Source organism: Vipera ursinii (assembly GCF_947247035.1).
Source record: "Vipera ursinii genome assembly, chromosome: 3".
NCBI classification, from domain to species: Eukaryota; Metazoa; Chordata; class Lepidosauria; order Squamata; family Viperidae; genus Vipera; species Vipera ursinii.
This window is the reverse complement of record NC_139516.1, coordinates 152,385,176-152,406,436: the sequence shown is the minus strand read 5'-3', so window position 1 is coordinate 152,406,436 and position 21,261 is coordinate 152,385,176. Positions and strand designations below refer to the sequence as shown.

General features: G+C 36.5%; 1 protein-coding gene across 3 annotated transcripts in view; it reads left to right on the top strand.

Annotated features, from left to right (window-relative positions):
* The window catches only part of ATP9B (ATPase phospholipid transporting 9B (putative)), a 151,850-nt gene extending 132,001 nt beyond the window's left edge, over nucleotides 1-19,849 (top strand). For 2 of the 3 annotated variants that reach the window (XM_083359959.1, XM_083359961.1), the window contains exons 19-30: nucleotides 834-1,004; nucleotides 2,346-2,444; nucleotides 3,668-3,757; nucleotides 6,640-6,784; nucleotides 7,369-7,433; nucleotides 10,459-10,614; nucleotides 10,740-10,804; nucleotides 10,903-11,011; nucleotides 12,303-12,360; nucleotides 13,360-13,563; nucleotides 15,476-15,531; nucleotides 19,289-19,849. In XM_083359959.1, coding sequence (XP_083216085.1) covers nucleotides 834-1,004; nucleotides 2,346-2,444; nucleotides 3,668-3,757; nucleotides 6,640-6,784; nucleotides 7,369-7,433; nucleotides 10,459-10,614; nucleotides 10,740-10,804; nucleotides 10,903-11,011; nucleotides 12,303-12,360; nucleotides 13,360-13,563; nucleotides 15,476-15,531; nucleotides 19,289-19,372 — 1,302 coding nt within the window. In that variant the 3' untranslated portion in view covers nucleotides 19,373-19,849. Of the gene's footprint in view, nucleotides 1-833; nucleotides 1,005-2,345; nucleotides 2,445-3,667; nucleotides 3,758-6,639; nucleotides 6,785-7,368; nucleotides 7,434-10,458; nucleotides 10,615-10,739; nucleotides 10,805-10,902; nucleotides 11,012-12,302; nucleotides 12,361-13,359; nucleotides 13,564-15,475; nucleotides 16,858-19,288 lie in introns of those variants that run through there. The other variant, XM_083359960.1, reaches the window with a different exon arrangement.
* Nucleotides 19,850-21,261: the final 1,412 nt, after the last annotated feature.

Genomic DNA, 21,261 nt, shown 5'->3' with positions numbered 1-21,261 from the left:
TCCTCTGCTTCATCTGAATCTTTTTCTCTTATTACTATGTTCATAAGTGTTTCCACTTAAGGGGGTGGAGATTTTTTTTATAAACACTTCATTCTTTCTAAAAGTTATCCATGCTATAGTAGAAAATATATCCTGCTCTGTATCCAGTTAAGTCTATAACAAGGTTTCAGTTTCACTCTTATATATTTTGTTGTCATTCTGTTCTCCATTTCTAATATTCCAAGCAATGTTATGATTAATCTACAAAGATATCATATAAGCAACACCTGAATTAACTCACGTGCCTAAACTCCACAAAACTTACTTTTGCTTATCATTCATATTGACTAGTAGTGATACAAGCATGGCCCTCTTTTCTGATTGCAGCGAAGTTTGTAAATTAGAAGAGAATTGTCCCAGAAGACTTTATGTTTCCCTGTGACCTGTGACTTTTCCAGTTGCACCAAACTATAATTTTCTATAAAACCCTCCTTTCATGTTAATTATGTGCCAGGTTTTCAGGAATGCAGTAGTAAATACTGAAATATTATTACATCTTCTCATGTGTGAAACTTCAGTCCAGATAGTGTGGTTTCTTTGATTCTATCAACTTCAAAACCCGAGATCAAATCTTGAATTTTACAGGTATAAACCATTTGGATATTTACATTTGTTTCTGTCTTTGGTATTATTTATGTTCGTTTACTTCTGTATGCACATCATAGGTGAAATTTGAATTTCAGATTCTAAAATGAATCTGTGAATCAAATAACACTCTAGGGCTTGCATTTTGGACAACACAAAAATCTTTCTTATCTACTTGAGGCTACAAATTACATTTTGTTTTGTCTTAGAGTCGATATAACCAAGCAAAATTAAGTATACATGACAGAATGCTCAAGGTGGCTGCAGTTGTAGAGAGTCTAGAAAGAGAAATGGAATTATTGTGTCTCACTGGAGTTGAAGATCAATTACAGGCTGATGTTAGGCCAACACTAGAGATGCTACGAAATGCTGGAATAAAGGTACTAATAATTTTTTTTATTCTTCAGTTATATATATATTTTAAAAAAGAGGAACAAACAGCCACATGCTTCTCCCAGAAGAAGGAAGCAGAAGCCTCCAGCCTGATGATGACGGATGGGATTCCGTCGAAACGTCGCCCTTACACCTTTAGTTCTACGCGGGGGAAAACCCGAATAACCAAAGATCCATATATATATATATATATATATATATATATATATATATATATATATATATATATATATATATATATATGTTTGTGTGTGTGTGTGTGTGTGTGTTCTCTTACCTCAGATCTGTTGCTTTAACTAAGAATCCAGTCTGTTTCATGTGACAAACATAAGCAACTAGGAATGTGTTATTGCTGGTCCAACTCCTATAGGTAAAAGGAACAGAGAGAGAGAGAGCGTGACAGAAAGTTGATTTTTTTTTGTAGAATGCATTTGAATATATTAACTAGAGACAATTACTTTGCCTTATGTAAAAAAGTACAGAAAATTCATTTGCATTTTGATTTTATCAGCTCTATACAACAATACTTACTAAGAGGGACCATACCAATTTTTCTAAGAATACATCCACATATATATCTATTTACATTCTACTGATGTAAATTATATAACTGAATACCTTAGTATTTCATATGCACAGAAGCTGAGATGGAGCAGATCATATTATTAAACACATTAGGATTTGCCTTCCAGGGCGTTAAATTTCAGGGGATTTTTTTACATGTCTTATCTTACTTTTTCTTTAATGGATTTATGCCTTTTGGAGGACATTTAAATCTCTATTCACTATCCAGAGTTCCTTTGGTAGATGGACAGCCATATGAATTTGTTTATAAAAAACAACCTATTGGAACCATAATATTAGTTTATAACTTAGTTATTTCAAGGTTTAATTGGATAATATACATTTCAGATATTTGAATGCTTGTCATGAATAATAGTAATATGAATTACTATGATTTATAACAGGATTCAGAAAATAAAATCTTGCAAGAAACTAATTATATGGAAACATATATTTGTGGAAGGAAGCGTGAAAATATATTTTATTCCTTTTAACTGTATCTGTCCAGTTAATAGATGACCTGAGGAACTACCATATTTGAATAGATAGAATGAGTTTAAATGCTGATACTTCCTATTATTAAATACTCGCTTTTCCCTCCATAGACCCCTACAGCTAGACTCTGCATCTATTTGATGTAAAGCAAAGCAAAAGCAGTAATTTAAATCTTTACATTTTTTTCCTTAAGTTAATTTGAGAAAGATACGTGCACAGTTTTTAATATAATAAATGATTAACAGTTAAATTCTAAAATTATCTCATAGGTATGGATGCTAACAGGAGATAAATTGGAGACTGCGACTTGTATTGCAAAAAGTTCCCATTTAGTGTCTAGGACACAAGATATTCATATTTTCAGACCCGTAAGTAGAACTGTTGATATATTTTCCCATCATTCTTAGCTGCTATTGTCTTCTTTCCTAGAACTGAAAGATGTGTTGGTTTTCTGCACATTTGTTACATAAGATCAAAGAATTAAATGCAGAACAACATTAATTGCCAAACACCCAAATTTTGAACATGTAACCACAAGGCACTGCAACAAGCATAATTTTGTGCACAAGCCATAAGTTCATTCTTTTAGCACCATCATAATTTCAAATGGTCACTGAATGAGTTCATAAATTGAAGACTACATGTGTAACACAGTTGTGCAGATAGTAATACAAAATGGGCATGCATGTGGAGGACAAAGGAAGAGTGCATACTATGCACACACTTCTCTGTAGCATCTTCTGACATGACTTATCCTGCTCAAAATCAAGGCTAAACCCAGTAGGAGTTCACATAATGAGTTGCAGATATTCATTTGGACTAAGCATCTAAAGGAGAAGTTTTAAGCAGCACTTAAAGTTCACAAATCCCCCCATTTTTATGATCCCATAAACACTTCCCCCTCCTCCCCTGTTCATTCAACCAAATTTTCAAACACATGTTTTTGGCTTTTTTTGTGGAAAAGAATAAGGGAGGCTATTAAATATCCACTAGATTTGTTCACTCTTTAAATATTTTGTTGTTAATATAAAATATCTATTTCATGTGTATTTCTCAGTGTTAAGGGGATTTGAAATGATTAAATTGAGAATATAATTTTAGCTACATGAGGCTTGAAATTATTTTGGCATAAGCATGTTGTGCTTCTGTGTTAAAGCTTGCCTTTCACACACTTGTCTTTTCCCCCAAATGCATCTTTCTTCAAGTCTTGAGGACTTGATTTCTGGATGGTCATTGCCAGAACTTTCTTTGGGGTGGGAGAGATAATCAGAATTTTCAAGTTTCTGATCTACAACACATTCTTTCTTTTTGAAGAACTCTAATTTAAAACTCTTTTGTAAATGTAATGTATATGAAACCAAGTGGGAGAAAATGTAAGCCTCCCAGTGCAATATAACTTTGATGCTGCAAAGGTTGTTGTTTCTTAATGAATTTTTATTTAAATCAACAAGTTGTCTTCCACTTTTTACAGCTTCTACGGTATTGGACTGAAATTCCATTTTCATAACAATTTATGTATCTATGCACATCCATTTAAAAGTTGCCCTAACTCTGTTTTACCTTTTATTCATTCATTCATTCATTTATTTAGGTAACCAACCGTGGAGAAGCTCATTTGGAATTAAATGCATTCAGAAGGAAACATGAATGTGCTTTAGTAATATCTGGTGACTCTCTAGAGGTAATGGCCTAGCTTTCATCACTTGCTGATAATGTTGTTTGTGCAGGTAGGTAGGTTGATAGGTTTTCCAAAGGAGTCCCAAGCAGTGCCTTTGGTGAATCACACGAGTCACATTTGTTTTAAATCAAGTATTCTAAACTTCTGCGTATCTTTTCTTCACAATATTATCGTGTGGGTTTCCGTGATATATACAAGGGGTCTGAACAGAGAAGAATCACTGAAGTTTTGTGTGCTTGATACATGTATTCTGTGAACAAACTCATCCAATGTTCAGTGTACTACTATGGGAAATAATTGACCCTTTAGATGCAGTCACCAGTTGTACCATCTGTAACCATGCGTAACCTCAACCAGATTCTTTCTACAATGGATGTTTAGTCCTTCACATCACAACTCAAGAATTTTGGCCCATCCCTCAATAGCAAACTGCTACGAGTCCGTACCATTTAACTTTTTCTTTCATGAACTACTTATTTCAGGTTTGCCACCATTTTAGGGTTCTTTGAATTGTCTAAGTCAAAGTTTACTCTGTTCTTCTTTGTATGTTCTCTTACGGACATTTGTATGTTTGCAATCATGACTCACTTGTACTTCATTTTAACTGATTCTTTCATCAGTAATGGCTCCTTGCTCAGGTCCTAGTGCAGCTAACCATTCCCAAACTATGACATTGCTTTCTCCATTTTTAACAGTTTGTATGGGCTTCTTATTATGCAGTAGTGTTTGGTTTCTATCAGATAGAACAATAGCCGTGCAACCCCCAAATTTCCATTTTTGATTCATCTGCTCATAGAACATTCCTCCCAAAGTCTGAAAGATCATCTAGGTGCTTTTTGGCAATCTTGAACTGAGCATCAATATTCTTTTTAGTGAACAATATCTTCTTCTTATAGGGACGCAGTGGCTCAGTGGGTTAGGACGCTGAGCTTGTCGATCAGAAGGTCGGCAGTTTGGCGGGTCGAATCCCGAGTGCCGCGTAACAGAGTGAGCGCCTGTTACTCGTCCCAGCTTCTGCCAACCTAGCAGTTCGAAAGCACGTAAAAATGCAAGTAGAAAAATAGGGACCACTACGGTGGGAAGGTAACAGCGTTCCGTGCGCCTTTGGCGTCTAGTCATGCCGGCCACATGACCACGGAGACGTCCTCGGACAAGCGCTGGCTCTTCGGCTTTGAAACGGAGATGAGCACCGGCCCCTAGAGTTGGAAACGACTAGCACGCATGTGCGGGGGAACCTTTACCTTTACCTTATCTTCTTCTTTACTGCTATTAAGTTCCCCAACAAGAACTCGTCTTAAATTTGCTATCCCTAACTTTACTGAGCTTCAGCTGGCTGTGCAATTCAAACTCCACAGAACCCTCCTAGAGATTCAGGGCAGAATGCTAAATAAGAATCTAGATTGCAACTGGATTGCAGCCATATTAAACAATAGATTGCATTTTGTCAGCATGAGGATACAGTTCCCTCTTATTTTTTATATATATGACAGCTGAAAAATTAATGAATCTCTTCCCTGAGAACAGCTGGCTCTCAGCAGCTACTCCATACTGAATTCCATTTTTTCCCAAATGCTTTTTTGATGATGGGATCACGAACACTGACTTTATCCAAGGTGAGAGGTGGGGATTACCTAAATTAAGCAGCAGCCAGTTCTAAAAGCAATTTATCATGTTAACCTTTGCGGCTGAAAAGGAGTAAGCCAAATATCTGGGCTAGAGAAAGCATATACAAAACAGACTTTCTCACAATTCTTGCACATCACCAAATACCAATCAGGAAATAAAAGCATATTTAACAATTTTCAGTTTTAATTGAAGTAAATTCCAAGAGAATTTACTCTCCTAGCCGTTTTCAGACTGGAATGCATGGTTAGCCAAGAGACCTACAGAGCTGTGTGACAAGGTATCCCACTAGTAGCAGAAATGTCCATCATCTCCTAAAGAACAGCTCAAAAACATCACCAAAGAAAATTTGAAAAAAATTCTCAAACACAGTCATTTTAGCAGAAGAAATATAAGAAATTTTTAGCCGAGGAAAGGATATCAAGGAACATCTATTTAGCTGCTACCGTGTTTCCCCGAAAATAAGACCCAGACTTTTTTTTTCTCTCCAAAAGAGGCACCAGGTCCTATTTTCGGGGGATGTCTTCTTCCATAGTCTCACCTCGCGATGGTGGCACTGACAGCCTTGCCCAGCAAGCCTACTTCTGCAGCCACTTGCTGCCACTCGCGTGCATCATCCCCTGCCTCCATTTCACTGTCAAGCGCCTTCAGGAGATGCCTCTGCAGCTGAGAATAAAGCTCTGGATTGATGCGCATGGCTCTCTCTAGCCTCCATTTCATCCTCAGAGGACTTCCAGAAAGGCCTCTACAGCTGAGAACCAAGCTCCGGATTGACATGTGCGGCACCCCCAGCCTGCATTTCGCTTATATTAGTCCCACCGCCAAAAAATCAAATTAGGGCTTATTTTTGGGGTAGGGCTTATTTTCGGGAAAACACGGTAAAAATTGTCACTGATAGCACATAAGGTATAACAGGTTTCAGCATAGTAACGTAGAATACTGACCTTGTATTTCATTCTTTCTAGTGAAAACAAGGAAATGGGAAAGTTGGAGGGGCAGCAACTATTGTAGTAAGACACAAAACAAGTGCTCAATCTGACCATAAAGTTTTCCTCAGTAGAGGAAATATGTGTCAGCCATTTTATTTTGGTCATTGATTAGCAAAACAATACACAAGAGCCACAACACTGATTAAAGTAAAACCAGCTATAAAGTCATATGCCGCAAATAAATATTGTAAGCTACAAGCAAATAAAAGTAAAATACAAATTGTAAGTTAATGAATTTGGGATGTAAAAATTAATATAGTAATCTTTTCATAGGTGTGTTTGAAGTACTACGAACATGAATTTGTAGAACTAGCATGTCAGTGTCCAGCTGTAGTTTGTTGCCGGTGCTCTCCCACCCAAAAAGCTCACATTGTAAAATTGTTGCAGCATCACACAGGAAAGCGCACATGTGCAATAGGTTTGTATCAGTTTTGGTTTCCTTTCGATTGTAAAAGTCATCAATTATTTGGCCTCCTAGTCACAATAATGAAAAATAAATGAATCTTTTAAAAAGATTGCCACAGTATCGTGTAAAAATAACATGATGATATGGCAGTCCTTTAAGAAAATGCTAAACATAATAAAGGAACATTTTTTTCACTTTGTTTTCTCAAGATTTTTGCTAAAGCAAATCAAGTACAATTAAATCTCAGAACAATGACCAGACAGAGTTTAAAATTGTCAGCCAGTATTTTTTACTGGACTATACATAGCTGTGGATTTGAAGGCCAAAAGTTACTTTTTTCCTACATTTTGTAACATCTCCTTTGTAGTTAATAGGGCAGCTTTGGATATATCTCCCAAGTCATGGGGAAATAGTGATAATAAGAAGCAATAGCATATTTACTTTTTTTGCTTTCCTAAATTGAAAAAATAAAAACCGTTTTTAATTTAAAATGTAATTCAAATACCTTTATAGTAATACAAGGTGAAATGAAATGCAGCTAGTAAATATGAAACATTGCCAAACCAAACTTAAATATTCTGCACATGTTTTTTCAGGCGATGGAGGAAATGATGTCAGTATGATCCAGGCAGCAGATTGTGGAATTGGAATTGAAGGAAAGGTATATTTTCAAATTAGATTAAATGAGTAATTAATAATAATATTTTAGGATTAACAGATTCAAGTTATAAGACAGCGTAATTTGTGATAATTATGCAAACATACTTCTCGTATGTAATAGATCTTTGCATTCATTACCTCTTTCTTTTGGTCTCTAAAGTAAGCCATATGGTTTTTATAGATGTGCATAAAGTTATAAAACTTGAATTTCTTTCTTCAGACCTCACTACTTTATTATCACTATATGCTGGTATGATTGCTGCCCCTCCCTGAATTCCTGTTTCTGACCATACAAAACTCCAGAATTCACAGACTACTTTCTAAATAATTTTATTTAATTTGCTTAATGTGACTGACCTTTTTCTCACAGTTATTTTATATTTTTGTTTTATTCTTCTCTGGCTTTATTCTTCATGTTTACAAATGTCTTGTGAAGCCTTTTGCCAAACCAACCATATGGCCTCAGGCTATACTTCGAAAATGTCACTTATATAGTAAGGATTCCCTGTGTCTACTTTGTTTAGGTGAGCAGCCCATAATTGATTTGTACGTTCAGTAGACAGATCAGATACAGCAGCTCCTCAAGATTTCAACCCTCTCTCTGGAAAAAAATATTTTATACACCTAGCATGCCCCTGGAAGATTGCAAGGGGTGAGACATAAGTTGACATGTGTTGAATCCTTAAATCCTTCTGTTAAATAGTGCCCAGGAGTTTGCCCTTAAATTTGTTTGGCCCTGATCCTACTGGCTTTTCAAAAGTCCTTAATTTTCATGACGTACAGGCTGAAACTCTTCCCAGATTACGGAACAGGATCCTGATGATGATGATGTTATCCATTCAATCGAGTCTGACTCCTGACAATTCTGTGGGCCAAGTCTCTTCACATCTTCAGATCTTGCACTAATTTGAGTTCCTCTCTGTTCTTGCTGGTGTCAGCTTTGATGGTGAACAGGATCCTACCTCAGCCAATTCAGATGACCCTGTCTAGCCAGAGTCCAATTCAAAAAGGACCCAAGTGATTTTATCCATCCTTAGAATAATATTTTGTGAAGGAATTCCAACTAGCCTTAGGGATAGGGAAGGAATGACTGGACCTTTTGGGACACACTTTCACCCTAGGATGAAGATGACTCTTTGCTTCATACTGTGATGGACCCTCTCGTGGTGGTTGCTGTGCAAGAGGAGGGGAGGGCAGTTTCCAGCTCCATCTAGTTCTGCTTTGCCATATCTGCCCATTGACCCTGTCAAGTGGTTAGGTCCAGGGGAGGGCCTGTGTGGAGGGTAGCAAAGGAGTGATTCCTTCTTTGTTGCTCTTGAATTGCCTGAACTGTCTTTCACAGAGAAGGGGGAAGTGATTTTGACAGGGGAGGTGGTGTAAAGGAATATAAATTTGGCCTTGAAAATGGGGGGAAGACTGAGCAATAATTATGGGGGATTTTCAGAAAAGATGACTCATTCCTGAGAAAGAGGAAAGCATAAAAATAACTCAAAATAACTCTGTAATAATGTGTTTGGTATAATACGGATCATGGACAAACTCTTGACAGGCTTTCAAGATTCTGTTATTCTACTTTGAAACAATGAAGAGCATTTCTAGAATTCCTGTCATGTCTGTTTCTTGACACTGCCTATCTCAGAGGACTGACATATTCAGAACAGTCCTTCAGACATTCCTCTGGTTGGGACTCAGTCACTCTAAATAGGATTTCTGAATAGCATTCTGCAAACAGGATAAAAACAGAAACTAGTTGCATTTTGTTGCCTTCTCGTCATAGTGTAGTCCTGATCATATATCAGTTAAAGTGGGCAGATTCCTTATTTTTCTCAAACCATGAGGAGTATCCTTTGTCATTTCATCTGCGAGAGTTCTGCTTTCTGACTGGGCAAGACAAAAACTGACATGCATGTTTTACTGTTTGTTGTAGACCTAAAAGACATGGGATAAGTTTGTTGGGTCTAATCCAGGGGGGCTAGAAGATCAGCCTTTAATAGTGAGAATTGTTCAGCCCCCAAAGAGATGATACCCTCTAATGACAAAAGCTGATTACTATGGCTAGGAGATTGGGACTCAAATCATCTGCTATCCAGGCTACTAGGTATCTTCCTCAGTTCAATTTCTGCCTGTACCCAGCACCCAAAATACAGCAACCCCCAGGTCCAAATAGATGCTACATCGTTTGGTGAAATGTTAAGCCAATCCTGCAGAATATAAACAAGTGGAGCTTTTGATTTTATCAACTTGAGAATGTACTTTGGGAAACATTTGACCCATTTCATCAAGAAACAACTTAACAACAACAACAACGATGCTTATAAATCAGTGAGGATGAAAATTTCAGCTTCTATACTTGGTGCTACTATAACACTTTTCAACAGATGCAGGATGCAGTACATGGTCATTGTCTATTTCTTTTAGTATGCATTTTTAGGGAAAGCGGCACTGTCCAAATACATGATCTACAGAGAGAAAAATGTTATTCTTTCTAACTGAGCTTCTTCAAGTGATCTATAAATTCAAGTAACTTGTTCTTCTCTTCCTCAAAAGTAATATTTGGGTTTGGATTTTCATTTTAGCAAAAGCTGATGGAGATACAGAATTCATACCAGTATATAGGGCAATTCTGAAAATGCCCAATTTCTGCCAGAAAAAATATATCTTAGTTCTAGAACATGGGTGTCCAACCTTTTGGTTTGCCTGGACTGCATTGAGTGAAGAGGAAGTGTCTGGGCCATATATAAAATATATAATACAGTTTTATAATATAAAATCACATAATAATGTTCAGTTTACAACCTTGTGAGCTGAATTACTAGCTCTCCAAGTCCCCTGGGCTGCAGGTTGGACACACCAGTTGTAGAACATTTTGAAAGTTGTCCTCCAAGTTAATCTAAGCATTTTGAGAATATTAAGCTTAGTAAATTACCAATTCTTCCACTGTTGCTCAGATTTCTCTTTGTTTACATGTTTATACATATCCAAAGTGCTACACTATATTTACATTGATCATTTTACTTTTTATTTAGGAAGGGAAACAAGCTTCCTTGGCTGCTGATTTTTCTATAACACAATTTAAACACATTGGTAGACTGCTGATGGTGCATGGTCGAAACAGTTACAAAAGATCAGCAGCTCTAGGTCAATTTGTCATGCACAGAGGCCTTATTATTTCAACTATGCAGGTACCTATTTTTTGTTGTTTATGTGGAAAACAATTTATAGAACCATTTTTTCTAACTTTGATAACGGCTTCCACAATATTATATGATGTATAATAATCTCCGTGTAACTGCTTATATTTTTCTAGGCCGTGTTTTCGTCTGTCTTCTATTTTGCATCTGTTCCTCTATATCAGGGTTTCCTAATGGTGGGGTAAGTAGCAATCACAATGCTTCAAACACTATTTCACAGAGAAGCAGTTTATCTAAAGACAATATTCAACTATTTTAACATTGTTTTTCCTCTATAAGGTATGCAACCATATACACTATGTTTCCAGTCTTCTCTTTAGTGTTGGATCAAGATGTAAAACCAGAAATGGCACTATTGTATCCTGAGCTTTACAAAGATCTTACCAAGGTGAGAGCATTGCAATCATGCATGTAGCCAGCATTTTTTGAAGTACAAAACTGGAGACAGGACACAAGGCAAAAAAGAACAACTCCTTATGCCTGATGAAAAGTCTGCAAAGATTGGGTGGTTTAACGTGTGGCTTGTGCAGATTTAATAAATAACCTATGTGACTGATAAAAATTGCTTTTATCTTTTGTATATTTTTTCCCAAAAAAGTTCATTTTTAATTTCATGTTCCACAAATATGATTCTTTTAGTGCCTAAAATAAAATGTACTCAATCCACTTAATCATAATAGTAAAGTTGGAAGGGACCTTGGAGGTCATCCAGTCCAACCCCCTGCTCAGGCAGGAAACCCTACATCATTTCAGACAAATGGCTGTCCAGTCTCTTCTTAAAAACTTCCAGTGTTGGAGCATCCACAGCTTCTGGAGGCAGGTTGTTCCACTAATTAATTGTTCTAACTGTCAGGAAGTTTCTCCTTAGTTCTAGGTTGCTTCTCTCCTTGATTAGTTTCCATCCGTTGCTTCTTGTCCTGCTTTCAGGTGCTTTGGAGAATAGCTTGACTCCCTCTTCTTTGTGGCAGCCCCTGAGATATTGGAGCACTGCTATCATGTCACCCCTAGTCCTTCTCTTCATTAAACTAGACATTACCCAATTCCAGCAGCTGTTCCTTAGATGTTTTAGCCTCCAGACCTCTAATCATCTTTGTTGCTCTTCTCTGTACTCTTTCCAGAGTCTCAACATCTTCTTTACATCGTCTTTTTGGTTTTTTACTTTTTTACTTAGTCTTTTTGGTTATTGTTATTTTGTTAAATCACTAAAATAATGCTGCAGTGTAGTTTAAATGACTTACCCACTATATTATAAAGCCAGATCCCATGTGAGTTTATCTCAGCCATTCTTTTAAATATGCATGGGCATTCATACATCATGAGGTAATACTGTCTCAGAGGTTTGCTGAACTCTGGACTAATACACGTAATCTAGAATTATCTTAAGATTAGCTTTCAACAACAAATATCTTGATTTTGGCCTATATCTACAAAACTGAGAACATTAGTTGTCATGTCCCTGGTAATGACAAGCTTGATAAATAATTCTAAAGAAGTCAAATGTTTGCAACTCCTTTGTATTATTTTGGGTTTCTTGTATTCTTGTATTATAGTTGTTGAGTTCTTAACAACTGGGAAGATTCTTAACGGGCCAACATGAAGATTGTTTCTCCTTTTATTTAACATGTCAGATGCCTTTTTCTGCAGTTGTAAAGTAACCTAGTCTTTGTCTTTTACTCTAGGGACGATCCTTATCATTTAAGACCTTCCTCATCTGGGTTTTAATCAGTATTTATCAAGGTGAGTTGTGCTTCATATTTTCTGAACTAACAAACAGTATTATTTGAGTTTCACAGTTACATTTTTTCATTTACATTTTTATTTTAACATTTCATTCACATTATTTTCAATGGCTGTTTAAAATCTGATACTGAAATAACATAAAACCTCTTCTTAATACCATATAGGTCATTTGTATGTTTTTTGTTTGATGCAGGCCACTTTTTTTTTTAATTCCATTTATATCCCGCCCTTCTCCGAAGACTCAGGGCGGCTTACAAGCTTAGCAGTAGCCTTCATTCTATGTATATGCCTGCTTATACTTTAAAATGAAGGAGTTTTTTTTAATAAATTCCTTTCATGCATTCCCATCACTGCATGAAAAACTGAGTGTAGACATGCTTGGGCATTAGATCCTGTCCCCTGAGTCCACATGGATAGTTGAATATCATAAAGGTGTTTTATGTGGTTTCTGCATTGTGTTCATATGTATAAATCTCCCTTTGAATGTATGAATGTCAGGGATATACTCAGCATCATAATGTGAGATCATGGGGGTTGGAAATATTTGAATGGATTTAATCAAGTTCTAACTAACACAACCAGAAAAAATAGACACTTGAATTTCATATACTGCACAATAGTTTTGCACTCTAGAAATTATTTCAAGAAGTTTGCATTGTAGTATTAGTTAAGAATATACTTTCTTTTTTAACATATTTATTTTCATTTATCAACAAGAATAAAATGCAAAACAGAAAAACAAATATCCAATACTAACAATGAAAAAAAAATCTTTCTTTTTAAGTTCACAAATAAATGAAAGCATGTTGTACCCCTAAAGTAACTTATTTCTATGATAGATGCTGGGAATGCATCTAGGTCTTAACATTTACAGCACTGTTCTCAAAATGATTGCAAATCGCTTTTTACAGTGAAATAATCCAAAGTTGCAGTTGTAGGGCACATGCATGTGTACAGTGAGTTGGTAATAAAAATGCGTATGTCCATGTTTTTTAGGTGGCATTTTGATGTATGGAGCCCTTCTGCTTTTTGAATCTGAATTTGTCCATGTTGTTGCCATTTCCTTCACGGCATTGATCCTGACTGAACTCTTGATGGTTGCTCTCACTATACGCACCTGGCATTGGTTAATGATCGTGGCTGAAATCTTCAGTCTTTGCTGCTATGTAGCTTCTCTTGCATTCCTTAATGAATATTTTGGTGAGTAGCTCCCACATGTATAATATTTTTTAAAAAAATATGCATGTTGGAAAGCCTAATAAGTGCATCTAAAACATAAAGATTAATTTGACACAGGTCTTTTAGGAAATTCTTTTCAATAGTACTGAATTTTATCAGCTATAGTGCTACAGCTGTACAAAATTTATTAAAAGAAATTTATTTAATAAAGATCTTAAATGTTATTTCAGAGGCTTACATACATACTAGGATCCTATCCCTTCAAGAGCTGAATTCAGACTTCTGCTGGGCTAACACATTTTCTAACACAATATACCGGTAGATTTTAAAAATAATGTTCATTTATGCCGTATTTTTACTAAACATACATCTATCAATCTTTAGATGCTGCTAATCTCTTTCTATCTTTAAGATCTTTCTAATAATTCCTTTATGATTTTATTTTCTCTCACTTTCCTGCCCTTCTATGAATCTGTCCTTTTGTTCTTCTGCCTGATTGGAGCAGGTATAGGCAGAGTGTCTTTTGGAGCTTTCTTAGGTAGGTATCATTGCTATTTCCTTAATGATAAGATGCCACTTAGGAAATCCTACCCAAAAGAAAAGGCAGCTTGAAGACGTTTGAGTTTGTGTGTATATATGATTTTTTTTTCTCTTGGTCTCTATGCATACACATGTACACAAAGCTGAAGTACAGTATTGGGCCTGTCAAAAAGCCAAGAAAAAATGACTCAGCTTGAATCAATTTTCAATCTGTAATTAAAATTTGGATGGATCATCCATAATACTAGTAGTCCTTGACTAAGAACCACAAATGAGCCCAAAATTTCCATTGCTACGCAGAACATTTCTTAAGTGAGTTTAGCCCCATTTAAAACCTTTCTTGCCACAGTTGTTAAGTGAATCATTACAGTTATTAAATTAGCAACGTGGTAGTTAAGTGGATCTGGCTTCTTCTTTAACTTTGCTTGTCAGAAGATAGCAAAAGGTGATCATATGACCCTGGGACACTGCAACCGCCATAAATACATGCCAGTTTCCAAGCATCTGAATTTTGATCATATGACCATGGGGGAATGCTGCAACAGATAGAACTAGGAAAAAATGGTCGTAAGCCATTTTTTCCAGTGTTGCTGTAACATTGAATGGTCACTAAATGAATGGTTGCAAGTCGAGATTACCTGTACTTGATTTGATAAAATTATAGCCTTAAGAAATATATTCTGTGCTTCTGTGATGGTTATTGTATAACAAAAATGTTTTCTCTATTACTTTTAAAATAAAAATAAATATGAGGTAATCGTATTCAGTCTCTGAGCTACTAAACTGAACAAAAACAAAGTTGCATTTATGTGTTATTTCTTATAAGTATATTGAATACATTTCTACTGTAATATACAAGAATAACAGTGAAAAAGGACGCATGAAGAGATGTACACAATTAAAACATTATTAATTCAAAATTAATTTTTATTTAGCTAATAAATAAAATCAAAGCCATCTTTGATTTTGAAGAGCTGCCTCTGTTCTTTAGTGTATTTGCCTTTGAACAATGATAGAGTTATGTTTCCAGATTTGTCTTGATGGTTGTGTCATTCAGACTGCGGTGAAAACGAGTGATGAAAAACATGTTTAGAAAAGCCACGTAACAACATACTTTGTTGTAAAATTAATCATGTCCTGGCATATATTTCATAATAAATGGTTTTGTGTTGAATCAAATGTCTCTCCTGCATATCCATGTACATTTCTTGGCAACACTGTCCTCTTTCTCTTTCTCTTTCTCCTGATTTTGATCTATTCTAAGATTCTCTGCTAGTCTGCCATCCAAGCACGGTATCTAACCCTGAAGTCCTTCCTAAAACATGTCACAATGCGTCAGTGTCACTTGCCCTTTTTCCCCTGTATAACTGATGTCCTTTTTTTATTCCCATAGATGTTGCCTTTATCACAACAGTGACCTTCCTATGGAAAGTGTCAGCCATCACCGTAGTAAGCTGTCTTCCACTTTATATTCTGAAGTATTTAAAACGTAAATTTTCTCCTCCAAATTATTCCAAACTTACCTCGTAAATGTGACTGAACACCTGTGTTTTCCATCAGTACGACTTTAGCTAGAGATTGCTTCAAGCGTACTCATTCTACTTAAGTCTGTGATAGATTAAACAAGCGAGGGAAATGATCACAAGAAATATGGAGCAAAACAGCACAAAGAAGATGAATACTTCTGTTAAGTATTACAGCAAACTTGATTGACATAACTGTTGAGTACAAAAACTTCCATTTTGTATGTGGCTTTTTAACAGTTTGAGTTAACAGTGCTTCTGAATTATATAATTGCTACTATAAAGGGTTTATTCCTACTGCACTATTTTTCTGATCATGAATAGAAGATGTTGTTTCCTATAAATCTAGGCCTTCCTAATTTCTTTTGTAGAAATATTCACTCCCGTGTAAAGTATATCATGCCTAGAAACTGTAAAGCTCATTGTCTATACTTGCTGCTATATGTAACTCTGATATATGCACTGTATGAATTATGTACAGCTGTCTGTGTAGCACAGTATTTGTTTGGGATCAGTGGTCCTCTTTTTTATATATTCTCTATTACTAGCTGCATTAAGGAATCTGAATGGCTGAGGAATCGACAGCAGCCTTTTAACTGCAAATGGAGACCGGGTTGCACAAAATACTATGAAAATAAACTTCTGTACATAATTACATTACATCTACCGTTCTGTACAGACCACTGTAAAATTAATGTTCAGCAAATGTTTTACAGGCTCCCTATCTGCTTCATAATTGTAAAACTGCACTCTAGAAGTGTCAGCACATTACTAGACTTTTCCCGTATAGAGGTTAATTTTGTATGAAAAGTTCAGCAACAGTGCGTCTGCAGCCTTCATTTATTTTACTGGCAGGATATACTAAAGCCATTTTGAATGATTGGAGGTTATTGCAGTGGCCATGCCTTAGAGATCAAGTCCAAACAATGAAACAGTGAGCAACTATGAATACAGAAATTTCCTCCCTCCCGATACCAAAAGAGAGCTGATTCATGTCTGTTCCTCCCAGGGGTACAGGCTGATTATTTTGGTTTATATGAATGAGGGCCCCCACACTCCATGTGAGTATAGGCTGCATCTAGAGCTTTGAACCAGACTAGTAAATGCACATTGTAATCTGTTTACTTAAGGTAACTCAGGTAAAAAAAGAATGACGTGGGCCTAATAGTGGTAGAAAATCTTATCATCTTCCAGAATATGATTTGTGTACTTTTGAGTTTCTACAAAACAAGAATAAAGTAAAATGACTCTCCTTAGTCTAATGTAATCTTAATAGTTGTCTAATCATACGTACTGTATTGTTATCTAGAACACCTTCCTTTCATTATATTATTTTCTTTTTTCAAAAGCTACATGTACATAGCGATTCCATATAACCTGATACTTCTGAAATAAAGATATAAATTAGTTATTATATCATTTTTGTTAGCCCGATTCACAACAAAATTCACTGTATTTCATCTTGTACAACCATAATCTTATGCCACAGTTAATTTAAAAGGATGTTGAACTGAAACACTCCCAGAAGAAGACTGTTGTTGAACTACTTGAGTTCTGATCTCCTTTGTTTTGAAGATATTTAATAGTCAATCTTGCTTTTAAAATGTTTCGAGCCATTCTTCATTATAAAAGCAATAAAAATTTCCTTTCTACCAAATATTTTTGGAAGTTTGTCAAATAAAATACGTTGGATAGCATTTATTTTATACCCTTTAATAGCCCTTTAATGGGTTAGAGAACAATCATTTAATTGCAACGCCCACTAGATGTCACTGGGAATTTGGGGGGGGTGGGGTGTTTGCTGGCACACTGCTTTTTACCCTGTGCTTTAACTATTACTGAAAAATGGAAACTGAAACACCCCTTGCTGTTTTAAAACCCTGATAAATAATTAGATGCAAATCATTAGCCCTCAATGAACAAAATATTTTTAGCAATGCTATATGCAGTCTCAATATTATCTGAATGTTTCAATAACAGTAAATTCCCATGATGATGATGCTATCCATTCAGTTGTGTCTTATTCTCAGTGATTCTGTGGACCAGCTCTCTCTGCGCATTATCCACTCTTGTATAGCTTCTTTATGTTTATGCTCTGGTTGGTGTTGGCTTTGAAAGTTCCTTCTTCCAAACTTTACTCCGTTTTTTAAAAAATTCTCCCAAGTTCCAGCTTCCTCTGTTCACTTCAGGACACAGTTTGAACAAGAAAGATGCCACATTTCTTTCTCTGTCTTGAATCAATCAGTATTATCCTACGGGGTTTACACAGTGGTTTCCTGATTTGTGTACAGCAACTGTGCCAGCTTGACCAGATGTATTGGCAATCCCAGAACATTTAGGGTTCTCCACAGCTTATCATGATAAGATTCAATGGAAGGCTTTCTTGTAGTCAATAAAGCAGATGTACATATTCTTTTGATGTTCTTGAAATATTTCCATGATCTATTGTAGATTTGCAGTACATAGACAGTGCCATGACCCTTTCTGATGCCAGCTTGAACATCTGGTAATGCCCTTTCAGTGGTCGGTGCCAAATGTTGTATGATCTTACGGAGAATCTTGCTAGCGTGAGGGATGAGGGTAATTATGTGGTAATTGGAGCAATGTTGGAATCGTCCTTTTTTGGCAATGGAATGAACACTGTTTCCAATCCTGTGGCCATGTGTTCATTTCCCAGATTTTCTGGCACAAGGATGTGATGGTTGTGGGTGGTACAGGCCTCAACAATTCTGTGGGGATGGTATCGACACCTGGGGTCTTGTTGTTTGGCAATTGGCTCATTACCCAATTCCCATACTAATATACACAGTTCAACATTGGCAAAATAGTTGTTACCCAGAAAAATAAAATAAATTTTTGGTGCAGTAAAATCCATGAAATCAGTCCCAATTGGATGGATGTAAAAGTTTTATTCAAGTATTAAGTAGTTTTACTCAAGTACACAAATATTCAAAAATATTTATGTATATTTATATAAATGGGTGGGTGGGTGTAAGACACCTATCACAAAACTTTTCTTCTCCAGTTCTTACCTTTCACAAAGATAAAATCCAATTCTACAGAATAATTGTAAATGAAATCATATTTAAGCTGTACTTTCCAAAAAGCTAACAAACAAACAACTACATCTCATGAAATAAAATTGGAAAAAGGCGGAACCTTTTCTACAGCTCTTGTACTTAAGGTTACCTAGCTGCCAACAACCTAACCTAGGTGCTTATCATGTAATTTTCCAAGCATATTATAAAAGACTGGTGGAAGCTGCAGGATTACAGTGGCCAATTTATGCCATGATTTCACTATATCTAAGAGTGTAAACCATGGATAAATGTCAACAACCTCAAGATTTCAGTTTTAACAGCTATGATGATTATGCTATTTTTGTGTGAATAAAATCAGACTGTGCAGGACGTAATTTAACATTCTCCTTTATTACCAAAACTAAAAATACTGCTGTGTTCACCATAATTTCTTCCTTCTATCTGCAATGCCATTTTTGCTTTTCTCAAACGCCTGTTCTCTATGCAGATGCCGGTGTAAGAAAAGCTGAAGAATCAGACCCTGCTACCTGCAATGAGCTTTGTTTTAACAGCATTCTAGGCTGATATTACTATTATTATTATAACTCAGTTGAAAAGAAAATAATAATAAAAAAACCCTTCAATGTGCTTTCCCCCCTGCAGGGAAGAAAATCAGCAGCGGGGAATCTGAGAGGAAACAGTCCCAGCATTATATGTAAACAAACAGGAGGGTACAATATCTTTTAAGGCTATTGAAGATGCCTAAGAATTTCTCTGATAAACAAAACAGCCAGAGCTACATGATTCCCAACCAGTATTAACAACCTAACAGATGCCCTCAGCAGGGTTCACAGCTGTTAACTGTGCGAGTAGGATTTTGCTCAGCCAATTGTGGGTGAAAAGCTTCTCCTTCAGATGCAGAGCTACAGTCAAAGGCCTATTTGCCACTCCATCAGCTGAAAGCCATAGATTTGATGAGTGCCTTCCACAGCAGAGTCAGCACAGTCAGATGCCGGGCTCAGAAAACATTCATGAACTGTTCTACAGTCACATGTCTTTCCCTTCTGCTGTTACTTCTCTTCCAATGTAGGGTATTCAGCTATCTTCACTTTGTCTGTCTGTCTGTCTGTCTGTCTCTATCCATCTATCTAAAATTTATAAAGCTTCCCATCTTACTGTGTAGCTCTGGGCGAATAAAGCTCTAGAATAAAACAAGCAATTAAAACACAAATAACCGTTGAAAACAATATAAAATACAGGTAGTCCTCAGCTTAACAACAGTTTGTTTAATGACCATTCAAGAATACAACAGCACTGGGAAAAGTGACTAATGACCATTTTTCACACTTACCACCGCTGCAGTGTCCCCATGGTCATGTGATCAAAATTCAGACCCTTGGCAACTGACTCATGACAGTTGCAATATTCTGGGGTCATGTGATCCCCTTTTGTGACCACCTGACAAGCAAAGTTAGTGGGGATTCACTTAACAACCATGTTACTAACTGAACAACTGCAGTGATTCACTTAACAACTGTGGCAAGAAATGGGGCAAAACTCAAAAATATTTAGCAGAAATTTTGGGCTCAATTGGGAACGTAAGTCGAGGACTACCTGTATAAATGAGATCACAGGAGAATGCACCAACATTTCACATGAAATATAACTTATCTCCTGGACTCCCTATAATCATAGAATTCCCTGCTTGGAAAAAGAAAAACACGTTTTAAGAGCTTTCCAGAAGGACGTTTCATCTACATTTGCACTTGCCAAACTTACTTTGTACGTTGAGCTTGCTCTGTACGCTGAGCTTGTCGATCAGAAGGTCGGCAGTTTGGCGGGTCGAATCCCGAGTGCCGCGTAACAGAGTGAGCGCCTGTTACTCGTCCCAGCTTCTGCCAACCTAGCAGTTCGAAAGCAGGTAAAAATGCAAGTAGAAAAATAGGGACCACTATGGTGGGAAGGTAACAGCGTTCCGTGTGCCTTTGGCGTCTAGTCATGCTGGCCACATGACCACGGAGACGTCCTCAGACAAGCGCTGGCTCTTCGGCTTTGAAACAGAGATGAGCACCGGCCCCTAGAGTCGGAAACGACTAGCACACATGTGCGGGGGAACCTTTACCTTTACCTTTAAGGAAATGCAATCACATATATTGAGAAGAAGGGGGAGATGAGAAAGCAAAATTTTACTCAATGAAAACTTCTTAATTTAAATTGTCAGAGAACCTCAGGTGGTTCTTCAAATGACTTTCTATCTAGATAAGCCTTTTTCTGCATGCCAGCACTGATACTTTTTTCATAAATAAAAGATTAGGGCTGGAAACTGGCTGGAAAGATTAGGGCTGCCCATGTTGGCTGGGAATGCAAATTCTGAACAGACATAGTAGTTAAAGAGACAAAAATGGAGACTTCTATGGTAGAGCAAGTTCAAAGGGAAATAGTCTGCAGTTTGCATGAAAATAAAGCATTATAATTGGTTGTGGATATAATTTAAATGTCTCTGTCCTAACGTTCAGAAGTTGGTGCCTCAAATTCTAAATTGCCAGTAAAATTATCTGTCAAGTCTCAACTTTGATCTGTTTAACTATCAGAATATATTGAGTTGGCCAAGCCAGGTAAGAAATAGTGGTAGACAA